This window comes from Anguilla rostrata, chromosome 14, assembly GCF_018555375.3.
Source record: "Anguilla rostrata isolate EN2019 chromosome 14, ASM1855537v3, whole genome shotgun sequence".
NCBI classification, from domain to species: Eukaryota; Metazoa; Chordata; class Actinopteri; order Anguilliformes; family Anguillidae; genus Anguilla; species Anguilla rostrata.
Genome location: NC_057946.1, coordinates 8,791,506 through 8,810,609, shown reverse-complemented (window position 1 = coordinate 8,810,609; position 19,104 = coordinate 8,791,506). Strand labels below are relative to the sequence as shown.

Here is a 19,104-nt window from a genome sequence, read left to right as displayed (position 1 = left end):
CATCGCTACAGTGGAGGCTGGCTTCACTGCAAGATGCATCTATGCACTGGCTATGCGAATATGAGCCAGTGAAGGAATCTCATTCAAGCCCACTCTTCTCAGTCCATTGAGTGCTTCAGCATCTGTAAGGTTTTTAAAAATACACTAATCGTAAATGTACTCCACATACGCCCCCATAAAAGCATATCCTTTTGGCAGCACACTGCATTGAAGTGAAGCGAATGTGAGGGGTACATGTTTACAAGAAAGGTTGTAAAGTGCGTTCTGTTACACAGCCAAGGTTGAATGGAAAGCATAGAGTTTGTCAAAAGCTGAAATCTGAAGTTGGAGGGTTCTTAAGTTCAATGTGTGCCTTACCATTGTTTTTCACTGTCCCATTTCCAAGAGCTGAATATGCAGTGCTGTTGACTTAAGAAAAAACAGAAAACTTCCTGGATGCCTTTTGGACCTTTACGGCTTCTGATAAGCTGCCATTTCTCATGGGCTGTTTCTTTGGCCATGTTCATATTATGTGTTCCGGGTTGTTCTCTCACTGAGCCCTGTGTGCCACAGCAGGGCTGTTAATACAGTAATGGCATTTGTTAAGACCTGGGCTTAAAATAAGCCGCTCCCCTTCCCTGCAAGGAACCTTAACAGAAATGGTATCAGGTTTGCAGTGTAGCAAGCCAAGCGGCTAACCAAATACAGCCAATTTCATGCCTGATTTAAAATTTGAGTTCTATTTCCACGGATATAGATATAAACTGATCAGCAACTTGCAGATGTTTTTTTTTCCACCTAATTTGTGATTCTTATGAACATGGCATGCAACCTTTACGGCCTGGATGCCACATAAAACGTGGGAACCGGTAGAGGCCAGTGAAGCCTGTGTGTACATGACCAAATGAGCAGCTGACCAGAGAGCCCTAAGATGAACTATATACTGTTGTTATGTGCCTTGATTTTTTTGGAGGAAGAATTAAGAGTGAATGAACGCTTCAGTTGAATCATGGGTAGTGTAGTGTAGTGAGACGTAGTGCATGATTGTGGAACACCATTATAAACCCTGTTGGTGTAGCAGGGATCTCCAGCTCCCGGGAGACACAGGCGCTCATTCCCCCTCTTACCCGAGTGGCACTAAGAGTCAAATTGGGCTCAAATGGGAGCTGAAGTGCACGAGATTGCCTCTGCCAGGATCTAAAGGGGAGATGGGATGAGAACGGTGCAGTCAAGCGCCTCGTGGTTTTCTGTGTGAAGATGCTCTGTAAACCGTTCCCTCTCAAAGCAGAGCTTCTCAGCCGCGGCGCAGATTTAGGTCAGTTATTTTCTGCCGGCAAGATCTGGAGTTGTGATTAGAAACTATAAAAGGTTTACCGGGCTGTTCGCTCTCTCTCCATACCGCCTCCTCCCCCCAACCCCCCCCCCCCCACCACACACACACACATGCACACGCACGCACATACACACACACACACACACACACATATGCAGAGTGCTGTACCTGAGCTCGTCACAGAGCAAGAGCATGCTGGGCTCATTTTAACTGCAGCTACACTCAGATGGCTGTGATGCATTCAGGGCGATTTGGAAAAGAATTTGTCTGTGGACAGGAAATCAATAGATTAGATTAAGCTCTAAAACAATAAAATTGCTGGTCTGAAAATGGCACACGTTTTTAAATGAGTAAACTAATCTGACAAAAATGGTAAAATGGGATATGTGACGCTTGTACTTGGCGAAGTACTCCAGGACATGGGCAGTAGGCCTATAAAGTAAATGAAACGAGTGTTAACTAATATACAGCTAGTTATGGGGACAGTAGATTTATTTTCAGACTATGTATATATTTTTAGCGAGTACAGCACTACTGTCATGGTAAAGATAAGCTTTAGTTGTTGCACTTTTTGATGCAATCAATAGGCTGCGTCAATGGTACTAATAGACTTTGCTGTAGTGAAATGTCAGAAACGGATCTTTTGGGGATTTTTTTGCTGATCCAGATTGCAAATTGATTATGAAATGTTAATGGGTCTCTGTTGAAATTCCAAGACACTTTGCTTAAACAAACCCCTCCCCCCCCCCATAAAAATAAAAATAAATAGAATTAAAAAGAACTGTAGCCTGGAGGATGTCTGTGCTTCTTTGTAGAACTCACTTGAATTTGATCAGAAAGGGTCCCCAGCATTATAGTCTTGATGCGAGCTGTATGCAAGAGCTAACATGCCGAGACTGCTGTAAAGAAATTCATATTACTGCCGTGGTATTTTTCAAAATTTTATTTGTGATCAATATTTTTTTATTTCACAAAAATAACAATGAGGGTACTACAGACAAGAGCAGCACACCTTTGAAAAACACGTTTTATACTCCAGACGGAATAACATTTGAAGTACATAATAAATAGTTAGTTCCAAATAAAGTGAGAGACGTCAGCGCAGCTCTGTTCATGCCCGCCCGATGCTAACCTGGGATATTCCTGTTGTGGTTCTTGACGATAAAAAAATAAAAAAAGACAGATATGTTCGGCCTGTTCCCGTAGCTTTGTGCTGGACACACTCACGCACCTGAGCAAAGCTCATTCGTTGAGGCCTCAAGCAGCACGGCGTAGAAACGGACGTCTGTACCACCCGATTAACAGACATTTCAGTTCCGGGAACGCGGTACAGAGACAAAGCAGAGGAGCGGTCGTGTAGCCTTGGCAGCGGTCCAGATAGCCACTAGTGGGGAAAGGACTCTTTTTTTTTTTTTTTTTTCTTCTTTATTGCTGCATTAATATTTAACTCCGATCTGATTGCTGACATTTCCTGCTATTAAAAACGGGCTCTAAAATGCCTGCAGGGCAGCCCTGCTTGGTCTGCGCAGATCGAGTTGCCTCCTAATGAGTCGAGCGCTTCAGCGATGTTTTGGGTGTGCATTAGGGGATAAGAAACAGGACGTCCTGTGGGTGACCAGAAATTTTGGTGTCGATTAAAAATAAAAGGACAGCCGTTGCGTTGTCTGTCGGCCTGGTTGTGCTCTTGCCTTTTGTTTCTCGCTCGGTTTTTTGTGCTGATGGTATAAGGCGTGGTTTTGGGGGAGCTGGGAGCCCTATTGTTCACATTTGATATTTACGCGGATGCGGTTTCGCTAGCAGAACGCAGGTTAAGCGCATTGCCTAGACCTGCTCCGTCGAGCTCGCGCGCTCCCTTCAGACTCATCCGTACAGCCGCTCGGGCTGCAGCAGACCTCGTTTCCAGAGCGATAGGCTGCCCAGCGCATTCAGGGACGCGGCGCTTTAAGAGAGCGTTTCCCGACTGGCTCGTAGGGTTTCGCTGGAGCCGCGTTGGAGAATGCGGCGTGAGACCGCCACTCCCTACGCTTTTCTATTAAAAGCCCAGAGCAGGTGCTGGGCGATAAGCGGTTACAGAACGATAGGGAGTGCTATATTTAGGACTGCCCGAGAGCAGTTTTGCTGTCGTGACTGATGACAGTCCGAGCCCTTTGTACACGCGGCCCGTGTGACGCCTCCGACAGACCGGCGGTGGCTCCCGACGGCCGTCAGTCCTGCCGAAAATGAGAGCTGCCTCCAGCAGCCTGTGCTCGCAGGAGCGCGCCGCGCCGGGGAGAAGCAGAGGTTTCGTCTAGCCGGGAGGCGACGCCCGCTTTGACCTTGGCGGCCGACAAAGTGAATTCGGCGCGGCGGCGGTGGGGGGGGGGGGGGTCTGGGCGAAAACTCTCCCGCTCCGTCGGCGGGGGCGGGGAACTCTCTCCCGTTCCCCCGGATTACGCCGCAGCCGCGGGAGCAGAAGTCGGCACGGGTACGGTTGCCGTGGCAACGTCCCGGGGCGGGAGGCGTGCCGCCGGCGCCCTTCGTCGCGCTCTGCTCGGCTCTGCTCGCATTCCACCGCACGCGGGCCCAGGGCTCGCCGCCCGCCGCGTCTCACGCGCTTAAATATTCATGAGCCCCAAAAAAACCTCCCCGAGTCCCGCGGACCGCTGCTGGGCGCGAAGACCCACTCGCGCTGCGAGCAGACCGTACCACGAGCAGATCACACTGCTAGCAGATCACACTGCTAGGAGACCACACCGCTAGCGGACCACGCTACTAGCAGATCACACCGCTAGCAGACCACACCGCTAGCAGACCGCGCTACTAGCAGACCACACCGCTAGCAGACCGCGCTACTAGCAGACTGCGCTACTAGGAGACCGCGCTGCTAGGAGACGGCGCTCGGGGAAGTAGCTGCTGAAAGGGCATTTAAGTCACAGGGCTCCAGCAGGTGTGAGTGTGAACACGGGCTGTAAATGCACATTTAAAGGCCAGACGTCGCCCGCATGCCGTGCTCTCTGAGCGTGTCCCGCTGGTGCTGGAAAGCGTCTTTAAAAAGCCTCTCCGCCAAAGGCCCAGTGTGTATGTTTATAAGATCAGTTCTCGTTTCCGAGCCAAATATTTTGTGTAATTGAAGACTCGCTCAATGCTTTTAAAAAAAAAAAAATCCTGTGGTAAATGAGACTAGCCTGCGCGTTCAAGTAAAAAAAGAGAAAGAAAAATAATAATATTGGCCTTTATTTTAAATGAATCAATTGAATGTCAAGTACCAGTGCACAGAGCTCGTGATTAAATTAATTTTCCAACAAGGAAAATTAAGCTGTCAGACTTGTATGTTTCCTGGGCCTTTAGTTGAAATTCATGGACACTTTTTGTACCCAGGTAGTGTGCCTGAATGCCAGATTTTGAAAGGTTAACCCACTTAAATTGACTATTTAAAGGAATGATAGAAATAATATAGATAGACTGATGTAGTGATGTACTGATGCAGTGTGACATTCATTCTGGAGGCTGGACGTTGTGTTTGAAAGGAATTTTAAATGTATTTCAGCTAAATAAGTAATTCCTTGCAAACTCTGCTTGTCATTCAAATATATAATTTGCAGGTAGAAGAAAATAATAAAAAGTTTAGTGTATCTCCTGGCTAGTTTGCAGGAGATGGCAGTTGAAAACAGGCGGGTTGGATGCCAGATGTGATCTGGCACGCAGCGCATTACCTGGTGACAGAGAGCTGGAGCGCAGCCAATCAGCAGTGTAGTTCTGCCAGGCCAGGCAGCGCTGGCCTGGCGTAGAGATTATCGGTTTGGGGCGTCTGTTAGCTGACCGCCGGTTTCCAGGGAAACCAACAGCCGAGGATCGGTGCCCTCGAACCCGTGACCTCATTTCCTTCCTCTCGGCTGTTTCCCCCAGGGGGCGTTTGGTGCTCTCCAGAAGATATGCGAGGATTCGGCCGAGATCCTGGACAGTGACATTCTGGACCGGCCCCTGAACATCATGATCCCCAAGTTCCTGCAGTTCTTCAAGCACAGCAGTCCCAAAATCAGGTGCGAGCGCCAAAGCTGGTCCTCCTGTCCTCAGCCTGCCTCAGGACCCAGACATGGGTGACTGTCACACTGCCTGTCCAAAATAAGTGTTCAGTGTTAAAATATGACTCATAAATGAACACTAATCATTTTATGATGCACTTTTCAAAACCAAAAATGTCATGTGATTGCTGTGAACTGCGGTAGGGTCCTTCAAATAAGCAGGCGCAGAAAGGTTACCTGCATCAGGCCGATTTAGCGCCGCCCCACTTGCAGATGTTTGAGAAGTATGTACGCCCCCAGCCTGCGGACGGGAGGTGTGAGGAAACGTGCTGATTCTTTTGACCACACAAGGCCTCACCGTGAGCCGCTCTCCTCTGTCCTCCGTCAGGTCCCACGCCATCGCCTGCGTCAACCAGTTCATCATCTGCCGAACCCAGGCGCTCATGCTCCACATCGACTCTTTCATCGAGGTGAGTCAGCCCCCGTCCTCAGCCAAGCGCTTCGGAACGCGCGGGTCTCAGGTTGAGTGGCTCAGCGGCCTCAGGCCCTGCTGTTTCCGCAGGGACGCAGTCGCTGAAGCGCTGCAGGTGCTCCAGGCATCCCTTATGGGAGCAAACGGATACCGCGGAGACATCGTTAGGGATCCCTAACGAGCTGAATGATGACATTTGTAATTGATCCGGTCTTTCAGCTCCTGGTGAATAATTGATGCTGCTTTGTACCGTGATGTTCTGATGAACGCACTGATTTCTAGAGTTGGTGCTCAAGTGGTGAATAGAGGACTAAAATAAAATATCAGGCGTTGAACTGAGGACTATGCACAGCTCAGTGCGTTTCTGCTTTGTCAGGCTGCTTTTGTGAGTGGCCTTACTCAAGTATTAAATGGAATTAAATGAGCAAGCGGGTATCATAACAAACGCATGAACATAGCCATAGAAAGTCCTACTTGAAGCCGATCTGTAAGGGTAACATTGCAGTGGATTTTAAGTACATGATTCTTAGCTGTACTATAATGGATACTCAGAATGAAAAGAAATCTCTTTGTTTTAAGTTTTAAGAAGAAAGGCTTACACAAACCCTTTTGTGGTACTTCTGGCTAAGTCTCAAAACCGAGAGAGCTTCTCTCCACTTCTCTGAAATAAAATGTACGAATTGAACTGTTGTTAGGAATCCTCAAGAACCTCCTCTTGATCACATGAACACTTAAATACATACACAACCTATTTAGAGAAGCTTCACAGATGGTCTGTTTTATCTAGGAGGTGTGACCCGAGTAACAATTCGTTCTGAGCACTGCTGACAGAGAGGAAGTTAGCCCCTCGTTCTCAGTCTGTGTCATGGGTTACTTCTTATCCCCGCCCCAAACACTCCTGCTTTTGTACTCGTTCAGCTCATAGTACTTTTGTGGCGTTAGATGTTTCTTTTTAGAATTTCTTACGGATGCAGGTATGTATGTATTTGGGATTTGTATTTCAGGTCCTGTTTGGTATAGCCAGTTTGTGTAGCTGCGTATATACTCATTGGTCTGGTAGTGTTAGCAGTGGTTCAGTGCCATTGCCATTGGCAATCTCATTTTCATTTATTTGACAAGAAAATGTTACAAGAATGGTTATCAACATGTACTAAAATCATTATCAAAAGCTTGAGAACAAACAAGGTTTCACAGGTGTTTTCTTTCTGAAGGAACGATGGCTCTTTAGGGATACTATATTGCGGCTCAAGCATTAGCATGGCGAGTTGTTAGCCAGGTCTGGCACTATAACTATTATAAGTAAAGCATGGCAATGCTTTTGTGTTCTCGTACTCTGGATAGGAGTGTCTGCCAATGGAATGTAGACTTCTGGCTTTCATTGAGGTTTCATATGAAACAGGATTTCAGTGTTTCAGGACAGCCACCTTTGTGGTTTGAAGGCTCGTAGTGATAGATAAAAATAGAGTAGGCAACATCATTTTGCAGTAGTATGATCATGTTTTAATAGATAGATTCTTTGTGTTAAAGTGAGCATATTTTGGTCCCTTGAGCCTTTTCTGTGTGTACCCAAACCAATGTGTCTGGCTTTCCATTGAGAATATCCACTGAGAGGGATCACTGCTGTGGTACAGGAGTTGAGCATGTCACTTATTTAGGAAGCTTCATTTTGGTGGTGTAACTAAAGGCAGATTTAGGCATCGAGAAGCATTAAACCCTGTGAAGCGATTGTGTGGTTTTGTTTCCCGTTAACAGAGGGGCCTTTGTGTGATGCGGGTCGGAGAGCGAGGTCACATGAGCCCCTTTCTGTGCCCGTCTCTCAGAACCTGTTTGCTCTGGCGGGCGATGAGGAGTCCGAGGTGAGGAAGAACGTGTGCCGGGCGCTGGTCATGCTGCTGGAGGTCCGAATGGACCGCCTCCTCCCGCACATGCACAACATCATCGAGGTGAGGCCTGCCTGCGACCGGCAGAGCGTGTGTGTGTGTGTGTGCGTGTGTGCGTGTGTGTGTGTGTGTGTGTGTGTGTGTGTGTGTGTGTGTGTGTGTGCGCGTGTGTGCGTACGTGTGCAGTAGTGCCCCTCCCACCCTGCCTGCCACAGTAAAGCCCCTCCCACCCTGCCTGAAACAGCCACAGTAGTGCCCCTCCCACACTGTCTGCCACAGTAAAGCCCCTCCCACCCTGCCTGAAACAGCCACAGTAGTGCCCCTCCCACACTGTCTGCCACTGTAAAGCCCCTCCCACCCTGCCTGCCACAGTAGAGCCCCTCCCACCCTGCCTGCCACAGTGGAGCCCCTCCCACACTGTCTGCCACTGCCCCTCCCACCCTGACTGCCACAGTGAAGCCCCTCCCACCCTGCCTGCCACAGTAAAGCCCCTCCCACCCTGTCTGCCTTCTCCACTCAAGGTGATTCATCAGCACAGAGTCAGAGCCACTCCCAGTTACTGTGCTCTGCGCTGTGAGGACGTGAGCAGCCAGACTGCTGTCATTCAGAGATAACAGGGAAGCTTTGTGCTCACAACCCTCTGCAGCATTGCTCAATTAGTGTCATTGCAGTGGTACAGGCATAAAAGTACTGGCCTTTTTCTCCATGGAAAAAATGGCCTGCGCATTGTGTAGAATAACTTGTCTGGCTAATATGAAATGCCCCTCACGTATAGGTGTACATATGCCTTGATTTAGCTGTCTGGGAGAAGTCTGTAAAATAAGATTAAAAGCACCACCGTGTGGACAAATTGCAAAATGCAGTCTGCAATCAAAACGCGAACGTTTTCCAGCTTAAAGGGATAGGTCACTTTACAAGGTTTTTTGAAACGACTTCCTTCAGTTGTAACTGTCATTGCACACAAAAACTATCTCGGCCAATGAAAGCATTCACAAAAACAGAAATGATGTCAAAAACCCCAGAAAGTGAACTATGCCTTTAAAAAAATCTAAATTTATTTGAACAGCATGCCATAGTACAGTTCAGTAAGATTTGAAGGAAATGAATCCGTAGCACACTGAATCCTTACAAATCTGACATTTGTGCTTTGTTTGTAGTATGTCCTTATGTGTTCATTTATCTTGAAGTCAAAGATGAAAGGCATGTTTCGTTATGCTTTAGGCTACTGATAGTGTTCCCAGCATTTAAGTGAAGCATAAAGAGACGTCTGATGACATGTCATAATACCGGAGTCTGATGTCGACTCAGACTGACAGGCCTCAAACAGAGTGCTGTCTGATTTCTAAGAGCAGTCGCATAATGTGATTCCCAAGCAGGCACCAGTGGCTTCAAGCAGTATTAAACCAGACTGGAGTGTATTCAAATGCAGGCCTTTACTAGATTGCCCCATGCTACAATGCTAGCGCAGTCTCACTCCATAGTATCTCAGCATGCCCGTAAGCTTATGCATAGGATTAAAGAAAATGCATGTCGCAGATATATTTTTAAATCCAGACCACTCCGGTGATTAGATGTAAATTGTATCCAGGAGCTCGAAGGCAGAGTTGGCGTAGTTTTGAAAGGACCGGAGCGGAAACTCTTTGGCTCGGCCGAGGGGCCCTCTGGGGGTCGGGTTTTGTGGTTTTCCACGTCCCGCTTTTGACGTGATGGTGACAGATTAGCTGCCCTGTTTGACGTTCTCTTTCGTACACGTGTGTTACACGTCTGCAGAGGAGGGAAGGAGGAGGCTGTGTGTTAGAAACTTTAGTTTGCCTATAAGCTACAGATCAAACCCCGATGCTGCGTTTGATATCACTGCTCACAAAATGGCAGTTCTCATCTAACCAGCCCACATGGGCCTCTGACGTCTGCATTCTCTCATTTTTAAAGTTCTCGATTCTGTCTCTTCCCCTTGGTTCAGTTTTCATACTGTAGTTGACTTGGTACCAGGAAGTGAATGTACACTGTTGCCGTAGCGACCCGTGGTGTGGCCTGTGCTTTGTCCCCCCCAGTACATGCTCCAGCGCACCCAGGACCAGGACGAGAACGTGGCGCTGGAGGCCTGCGAGTTCTGGCTGACCCTGGCGGAGCAGCCCGTGTGCAAGGACGTGCTAGGCGGGCACCTCTCCAAGTGAGCGCCCGCTGTACCCGCCGTACCCGCCACACCCGCCCACCGCGAACGCTGGAGGCACACAGGCCTCTGGTCTTTGCTCAGACACACGTCTGGTCGTAATCAGAACCACTGACTAGATGGAAACGTCCCTGGTTCCTGCTGCTGTTTGAGCAGCATCTCTGGGACCAAGAGAAGCGCCCACCTCCAGATCTGGGAGTGGACGCAGTTTCTCTAGATTATTGGATGAGTTTCTAGTGTTATTTTGTGAAAGGACAACAGTCTCACAATTTCTGTCAAGGCTTTCACACAGATGCTATCCCTTGCATGTTAATGAACGAATACAATGGTGATATGCATTTATGACTCTGTAATTTTCATCTTTTTTGAGTAAAGTTCTTGAGACTTTTTTTTGTCTTTTTATAGGTATGTATTTTCAACCATTATTAACTTCAGGTTTTGTTCCTTTCCTCAAAATTGAAAGTGCTTATCTTTTGTGCACCTAAAATTGGCACCTGTGGTTGAAAATCCACATTTTCTCTTTTTGGAGATTGCCATCTTTGTCCTCTGGCTGAGTGCAATGCAGTTAAGCCACCGAAGTGAAGTCTCCTGTTTCTGAGGCACTTATGAAGAGTCTTTTTCACTATTTTCACTTTTTCCTGCATCCTGCTCTAGGTTGACTCCGGTTCTTGTTAATGGGATGAAGTACTCTGAGATTGACATCATCCTCCTGAAGGTAAACTGGGACCATTTACTTATCTTAAAAATGAAAACTTTTCCTGTGTTGTGGTGTTTGCAACATCCCTGGAGGCTAATGGCTCAAAGAACAGTGTGATTTTGAGAGGTCTGACCTTTGGAGAAGGATTGGTTTCATTTGGTTTGCTGCAGTTAGTTGCAAGCACACTAGACTGTGTACACTGAGTAAAATGGGAGAGGCTCATGAAAAAACGGGGGGGGGGGGCGGCTGAACAATGATATTTCCCTGAAAGATTAAGAATGTGTGGTCTAATCCCCTTTTCGGGCAGCCCAAGGGGGTAGCTCTTGGGTGTTGGGAAGCAGAGCTTTGGTCTGGAGGCCCAGCGCTGACGAACTGCCATCTGTCAGCCAGTGATGGTTGTCTGGCAATGCAGAACCTCCGCGTGTTTGTCTGTGACTCAGAAAAGGGGATACTGCACACCGCCGTGCTCCAGTGTTTCATTAACCGTTCCACTCATTTGACCTGGTTTTAGAAATCAAAGGAGGCCAAATCAGGCGTGAGTGACCTGTGACTCGCTCTTTAAAGAGCAGTGGTGATTCCCTGCTGAAGGTCCCGTGCTAAATGGAGGCTGTAGTATGTGTTGGAATGTAGTGCGCGCAATTAGTCATTTTACCGCTCGTTCTTATTAGTGTAATGATCCTCTTGTGTGATGAGGTCATGTAGCTGCGCTTCTTGTACAGACTGGCTACACTGCGGGAAACAGGCCCATTAGAGATGTGTCGCCAGGAGTCACAACTTAATTGAATCCTCCATTAGAAAGTGTTTTAGGGAAGAAGAGCAGTTGCCCTTTAGATCGCTGCATCTGCGCATTAACTGTACAGCTGTTCCTGCACTGCGTCACACCAGCGTTTGCGTTGGCCATTTCCAGGGCGACGTGGAGGAGGACGAGGCGATCCCGGACAACGAGCAGGACATCCGGCCGCGTTTCCACCGCTCGCGGACGGTGGCCCAGCAGCACGAGGCGGACGGCATCGAGGAGGACGACGACGACGACGACGACCTGGACGACGACGACACCATCTCCGACTGGAACCTGCGTGAGTGACGGCAGTGCAGCGCACGGCAGCCCCGGTCTCCGCGGCGACGCAGCTCTCTCTGGCCCTCTGGTCTGTGTGTGGCCTAGCTCTGCGTAGTGCTGCTTGTCACTAACTCCGGTGTCGTTGCCGAAGCTCCCTCTACTTTTTTTTAAAGTATGGTTTTGGAGTATTGTAGGATGAACTACAACAAAATGAGCCTTTGCATTTTTATATTCTGATCATGTAAGTGCTTTCTGCTGTTTTGTTTGAGGTAGGAGTTGGCCTCTTCGCACCATTACTCATTGACATTAGACACATAGCTATGGGAGTCTCTACCACACTGATTCAGCCTCAGATACTAGTAGTTGTGTACATGGGCGGCAGTGTAGTATAATGGGTAAGAAACTGGGCTTGTAACCCAAAGGTCATAGGTACCCTTGTTCCCTTGAGCAAGGTACTTAACCTGCAGTGCTTCAGTTTCTATTCAGTATATATCCAGCTGTATAAGTGGATGTGAAATATAAAACAAAATAAATAAAAACTTGTGTAAGTCGCTCTGGATAAGTGCGTCTGCTGAATGCCTGCAATGAAATCGAAGGTTTTGGTGTGATACACTCTGATAGTACAGTTAAGCAGATACTAATCTAATTCAGGAATGCTGCTTAATCTAAACAGTTGTTAAATGATAAAATACCATTATAAAATCTCACAAGAGTCAGATGATTATGATTCTATAATGTGTATCCATATAACAAACCTATATTGACACCGGATGCTTTTATGATTTAAGCAGCACATTTTTACAGTGTGTGCAAAGCTTTGCTGTGGTATGATTCATTAATTACAGCTATCAGTGATGATAGTTGTCATGAGAACAGTCCGCATCATTGCGTGGGATGTCAGCCTCCACGGTGATGCTAGGTAACTATGACGACATGTCTATGGGCTGGTGTTTTCGGTTCGTCTGGGAGCATTGTCTTCGTGAGGGGACAGCAGGCCGCTCACTGTCTCACAGCTTTGCTTTCGTGGTCTTATTCTCGATGCTATTATGCGTAGTCTGCCTTCATTTGCCAAACAGCAGCTCGGTCCGCGGTGGTCATTGGACGACGCCCTGGGCTGATCTTCCTGATCTTCCGCAGTCTTTGCCGCTCGGAGCCGATGTGGATTGGGAGATTTCGGTGTTGGTCTGCGGTGTGCGCGGCGTCGGCGGAGAGCGAACGAACTCCGATTCGCCGTCTGTCTCGCGGGGAAGCGGGAGACGTGGTCGGGGTCCGCGAAACGCGTTTAAAAATGCGTACGCGCGCCTTCGCCGTGATTGGAAAACGCGCAGCCGATGTATTTTTCATGGAGGTTTTGGCGGCGGCGATCAGAAGCTGCTCATTCCAGGCTCGTGCCTGCCCTGTGTGAATCACGGCCATTTCCCCTGCAGCGCAGATTACACGCAGGCGCCTGGGACAATGCACTTGGCAGACGGCGAAGAGGAAAGACAGGCTTTCTCGCAGAAAATAAGAAACCTCCAAGCCCTCGGCACTGTGTTCGGTCGTGAGTAGCGTCGCGGCGTGGACGCGGCGGGGATCTCGGGCTGAGGGAGAGAAAGGATAGCCCCTCATGGCACTAATGTTCATTTTCTGCTAATTTTTAAAATTTCCATTCTGCTGGTGAGCCCGCAGCCAGACACAGTGCTCATTTCCCGTTTTAAGACTCTACATATCGATCGTCTGTGCAAACATCTGATCAGTCTTAGATGAGATTGTGTGTAATTGCAGACGGAATAATGTTTCCCGTCCGGTTTCCACTGTATTAGCAAAGCCCTCGTACCCAGCTCCCGACCAGCAGCTAGCCAGACAGCAGTCGGTAATGAATGCAGCACCGCTATCTCATTGTGTTCCTCCTGCTCCGGCTTCTGCCCGCCTGTCTTGAATGCGAATGACGGGATTGGCTCAGTTGTTCAGAATACCCGTTGGCTGGATCAGTACAGCAACGGTGCACAAACTACGGGGGAGATATCTATTCGGTCGTGAAATCATTATGAGTAAACCCTAATTTACTCCAAACACGCTATTACCGCTGCGCTCTCGCAGAAAGTCATTTATTTTCGAGAGGGCGACCCCTGTGACTCCTACTGCACTCTGCTAAATTGTGTGAATTCACCAAACTGTCAGTTGTCCTTGACGCTCTTGCTTGGCTATCCACGGTGGACAAACAATGGGTCGGTCAGCCAGTTGACAGTGTGTTTCATATTATCACATAAATACCTGCTTTAATGTTGACTGGTGCGTCATTCCTACTCCACCCCACGAGGAGCGAGTGCCGATTCCACCTCATTCACACGCTCATACAATGCATTATAGTTAACGGCTTTATCTAATCATCGCGATTCTGTCTTTTGTGCTTTTGACAAAAACTGTAAAATTATTGAAATATTGGCTGTAATTACCTAATTTCTTTGAAGTTCCCCTAGAAATGTATAAGTGGCTGATACATACCATTAAAAAGAGACTCATTGACTATAGCCTTAATTCTGTTTTAATCCTACAGTTTTCTGTCTGGCAATTTGAGCACTTTTTACCCATGCCATGCTTCATTGATAAAGCCTTAAACGTAGTTCATTTGACTGCTTTCAGTGATTAATTGCAACTTTGTCCTTTCAGTTAGCTTTTAGGTATTAAAAACATGGCTGTTGTCAGCAGTTTAACAATTAGTAGTGAATTAACTGTTATTAATGACATGACATCAGTTTAGGTTGTTCAAAGCTTGTATTGATGTCTTTGGGTCATCACTGAAAAGGTTTGGGCATACCTGCTGTACAGCATGTTTTATAGGAGGACAGTGATGAAGTAAGCTTCTTTTTTCTTCCTCCTTTCTCTGCCTCTGCCTCTCTCTCGCTCTGCAGGGAAGTGTTCTGCAGCCGCCCTGGACGTCCTGGCCAACGTGTTTCGGGACGACCTGCTGCTGCACATCCTGCCCCTTCTGAAGGAGCTGCTCTTTCACCCCGAGTGGGTCGTCAAGGAGTCCGGCATCCTGGTGCTGGGTGCCATTGCTGAAGGCAGGTAGTGCCCGGTCCTGCTCTGCCCCGGACCGCCACCGCCGCAGCGGTGAGGGGAGCAGGGCTTTTAACCTCTGAGCTGCAGGCCCCATTCCATGGGCCGGTACTGGGTTTACTTCTGCTATTTATTCAGCGTGTTGGAATGCAAGTCATCGCTGTCCCTGTAGCTCTACGTGAGTAAGAGTAGCTAAATATCAAAGGTAACGGACATAGTAGTGGTGCACCACTGCGAGGCCTCTGTCAGTCTGACAGTGAAATGCTACACGAGTAGCGTTTTGCCTTTTAGGTTCCTCTTTGAGGTAAACCAATCCGCACCCTCAAATGTACGTGCGATTCACATTTGACACGCAGTGTGGAGTGTGGACCGCCACACCCAGCTTTCTCCAGTATTTCAAACTTGAACTCAAAGCTGCCTTAACTGACCGTTTCACATTCCAAACCATAACTGCACAACCAGATGTAGGCTGCGTGACATGAATTATGACCCAGGAGGTGCTAGTGTTGGACAGGCCTACATGAGTTACAGGACGAATCTTGGTAGTTTAGCTTGTAGGCACACACATTGCTGAATATGTTGTTTTTCAGCATGTGGTCAGGTATGGAAGAAAACACTTCTACATAAATATAAAATGTACTGGTTATGTCTGAATACTGAAAAGCGGTTGGCTGAAGGTTTATTTAATGAATAACTGACCTTGTGCGACCATTCTCTTGGAAATGTTCCTCACAAGGTGTATGAGTAAGTGATTCATCATGCATTAGGAAAGGTCTTTCAGACCAGTATTTAACTGCAGGGTGTGGGATAAGCACAGTGTGAGTTTTAGTGACGTGAACGTCCGCGTAACGTGTTTCCCTCCCACTTCTCGCCCAGGCTGCATGCAGGGCATGATCCCATACCTCCCCGAGCTCATCCCCCACCTGGTCCAGTGCCTCTCTGACAAGAAGGCCCTGGTGCGCTCCATCACCTGCTGGACGCTCAGCCGCTACGCACACTGGGTGGTCAGCCAGCCGCCCGACACCTACCTGAAGCCCTTGATGACCGAGCTGCTCAAACGCATCCTGGACAGCAACAAGCGCGTCCAGGAGGCAGCCTGCAGGTAGGACCCCAAGGTTGCACGGAGAGCCGGGTTCGACTCGCTGTGGAGAGTTCAGTTTAAAACCATTTATTTGTTTGCTTAGTTTAGAACTGTTTGTGTGTGTGTGCATGTTATTTTTAAACATTTAGATGAAGCCTGGCATAGGTTTCTTATGTCTGAAGTCAAACTGAGCCTAACGGGTGTCTAACCAAATTTTTTTCAAAATATGGTCACTGGTTTCATAAAGAACTGCTATTCAGAGATGTACCCTGCCTCTTATTTTGAGAAGCTATTGTTAGAAAATGTTTGGAATTTGTTTTTATTCTGTACATTCAGCCATTTACCATGGCCTACATCAGTTCCATTTATACACGCAAACCAGTCGGGTTTTGCAAGTAGCTTGATACTGTAAATTGTCCACTAGGGGGAGGTACTCCATTATTAAGTAGCTTTGGTGATTGCTTTCTGTGGCATGCGGATTCCATTTAAAATTGAGATTTATTTTCCGTTCCGATAGCACCGCCATAATTATGCAATCCGGGCAGCGTTTTATTTGCACTGCACGTGCATTACTCGCCACACAACAGCTTATTGTAAGCCATTTAATTTTTATGGGCGGGAAACCGTATTTGCGAGAACTGACAGGGACCCCCCTCTCTGGGATTCCTGCGTTCACGCCGCTAATGATGTTCGAGGAGCTCTTAATGCCCGCGATGGTGTGCAGCGCCGGCCAGGAAGCCTGGGCCCGTGCGCGCGATAACATGCGAAAGCACTTACTGAGGGGCGGGGATCCGCTCGAGCTCGCCGAGCCGTGAAAGCTTAATGCGGCCCTGATGTCTGGGCCGGCGGGGTCTTTGTCAGGGAAACTCACTCCTGCTCCGTCGCCTCCCATCACCCTCCTCCCCCCGCTCGCCCTCCCCCCCCCGGCCCGAGGCGTCACGCACGGCCCGGGCCGGAAGGTTTTTTTTGCGGAGGAGAGGCTCCGAGGTTGAGGACTCGGAGCTGCCCCCCAAGAAGCGTGTTTCCTGCCCGCTTTTTGGTTTGGCACTCTTGGTGGAGCCATTGAATGGGAACGGTCGGTTCTCCTGTCTGCTTGACGCGCTGTGTTCCTCAGTCCCGTCGGGGCTAACGGCCATGCCGCCGCGCTGGCTGTAAGAGGGGCAGGTGTACCGCAGGAGGGGGGGTACAGGCCAGGGTGCCCGTGCTGCACCCTCTTCTCTGTGCGCTGTGTGCTGTCCACGTGTGCCGGACAACATGGCAGCCTCATTCATAATGGTCACGTGCTTTTTGTCTAATGCACGTGTGCGCTATAGGAATGTGTACCACTGTATTGGGCTGTCTCTTGTATGCTGAAGTCTCTTGAGTTTCTAAATCCACCCTGGTGACATAAAGGAGTACTTTGGGTCAGATGTGATGTAATTACTGGCTATGAAACAAAGATGGCCGCAAGCCCGGGAGGCAGCTGCTTGACGTTGACGTTATCTCTGTGGGGGGGTATCTCAGAGGGGAGACCACTGAGTCCCAGCCAGGAGAGCACAGCGCAGGGGAGAAACACTTTAAACATCCATCCCCCTCTCTCTCTCTTTCCCTCCCTCCTTCTCTCACTCCTCCTCAGTGCCTTTGCTACTCTGGAGGAGGAGGCTTGCACAGAGCTGGTGCCCTACCTCGCCTACATTCTGGACACCCTCGTCTTCGCCTTCAGCAAGTACCAGCACAAAAACCTGCTCATCCTGTACGATGCCATCGGGACCCTGGCCGACTCCGTCGGGCACCACCTCAACAAGCCGGTAATGAGGTCACACTGCGGCCCCTCCAGACCCCTCCAGACCCCTCAGGGTAGATCAGGGTCCTCTACTGTGACCAGAAGCAGAGATTCTCCATCCCAGGTTTTCACCTCCCAGTCTGATGGAAAACAGAGACGTAGCCCAAAGGCTTTGCTGGAACGCGGCCCAGAGGACACCTTAGCTAATGGCCAACTCCATTATCAATTTACGGTCCGATGTTTGAAAACACTGAAACATAGTGTTTCGGTATTCTATTTCAGTGATGTGCATTCTGATGCACCGGTCTAGAAAATGCTGCCTCTTGGGTATTAATGCTCAAACATCTGGCTCGAGATTGTTGTGTCTTTGCATAACATTTTGGAGTAAAAACAAAATCGGTTTACACTGTAATCTTGTTTCATCAGGAGTAGGTAAATCTCACTTGGCTACAGACGATGAGGATATCAGTAATAAAAAAATGATTGGATGATGCATACGTTTTACATGTAGATATTTGGCTGAGGTTTTGTAGCTGAATCTTGGTTACTTGCAGACACATTGTGAATACCGTTGTGCTATGAGAAAAATAAATAAATACAGAAATATAGAAAAAAGCATTTCTGTAACACTAAACATTTTCAGCTGCAGCCTGCCATGGTTTTCTAGTTATCTTCAAAGCAGTCTCCCAGCAATATATTAAAGCGAGGAAATAAAACACGCGAGCCATATGCACAGCATTAACCTTAAAATGGAAAAACTGTCTGATTTGGATCTCGCACAGTAATCACTGAAGAGCTGGACGATTTCTCAAAGTGCTGATCAACAGCTTAAGTTTAACACAGACCAGAGCTGAACTCCCCGAACATCCTGCTTCATAGGCAGATAATTGTATGAAATGAGATGTAATCACTTTGAGAGGAGCTGTATGTATAAGTAATGCGTTTGGTCCTTTTTGTCTGTAGGAGTACATCCAGATGCTGATGCCTCCTCTTATTCAGAAATGGAACCAGCTGAAGGACGAAGACAAGGATCTCTTCCCTTTACTTGAGGTGACCCTCCGCTGTTCCCGGAGGAGGCGGTTGGAAAGTACAGAGGACAATGCAGGAGGGGAGCAGTCAAAGCCCCTTTATAAAGCGCACATTCCCGCTGGCTTAGCGCAGTTACACAATGAGGCTCAGCTGTGATGCAACGCAGGCAGTGAAGAGGTTGAGGCGCAAAGTCCCCTCCCAAAAACTATGTCTATGGTGACGTGATTTCTCTCGTTAGCGTGAATGAAATGTAGCCGCCAGCCAGATGCGTAGCTCGTTTGTGGTAGCGTGTTGAGCAGGTGCTTAATGATTTCCTGTTATCGGGGGGGGGTTTGTTGAGTTGTGTGTTGCTCAGGATTAGCGCTCTGTACCGTCCTCCACAGTGCCTGTCCTCTGTGGCCACTGCCCTGCAGTCTGGCTTCCTCCCATACTGTGAGCCCGTGTACCAGCGCTGCGTCAACCTGGTGCAGAAAACTCTCGCCCAGGCCATGGTGAGTACCCCCGAAGGGTCCGAAGCAGGCCTTACCCTTACCCTTACCGCTGTAGCATCTTGCTTTCGTTCTGCTGTACGTCGTCTTTGTCTGCTTTTTAAACGTGACGGCGA

The 19,104-nt window shown here is 48.4% G+C and overlaps 1 protein-coding gene across 2 annotated transcripts in view; it reads left to right on the top strand.

The window, feature by feature from the left end:
* Positions 1 to 19,104, top strand: part of tnpo1 (transportin 1) — a 45,228-nt gene that overhangs the window by 13,811 nt on the left and 12,313 nt on the right. For both annotated transcript variants that reach the window (XR_010325552.1, XM_064309109.1), the window contains exons 6-16: positions 5,198 to 5,331; positions 5,702 to 5,783; positions 7,606 to 7,728; positions 9,717 to 9,835; positions 10,490 to 10,550; positions 11,440 to 11,608; positions 14,481 to 14,633; positions 15,505 to 15,730; positions 17,325 to 17,496; positions 18,435 to 18,521; positions 18,884 to 18,991. Coding sequence is in view for 1 of the 2 variants with exons in the window: in XM_064309109.1 (XP_064165179.1) it covers positions 5,198 to 5,331; positions 5,702 to 5,783; positions 7,606 to 7,728; positions 9,717 to 9,835; positions 10,490 to 10,550; positions 11,440 to 11,608; positions 14,481 to 14,633; positions 15,505 to 15,730; positions 17,325 to 17,496; positions 18,435 to 18,521; positions 18,884 to 18,991 (1,434 nt within the window). In the remaining variant the exon portion in view is untranslated. The remainder of the gene's footprint in view (positions 1 to 5,197; positions 5,332 to 5,701; positions 5,784 to 7,605; positions 7,729 to 9,716; positions 9,836 to 10,489; positions 10,551 to 11,439; positions 11,609 to 14,480; positions 14,634 to 15,504; positions 15,731 to 17,324; positions 17,497 to 18,434; positions 18,522 to 18,883; positions 18,992 to 19,104) is intronic.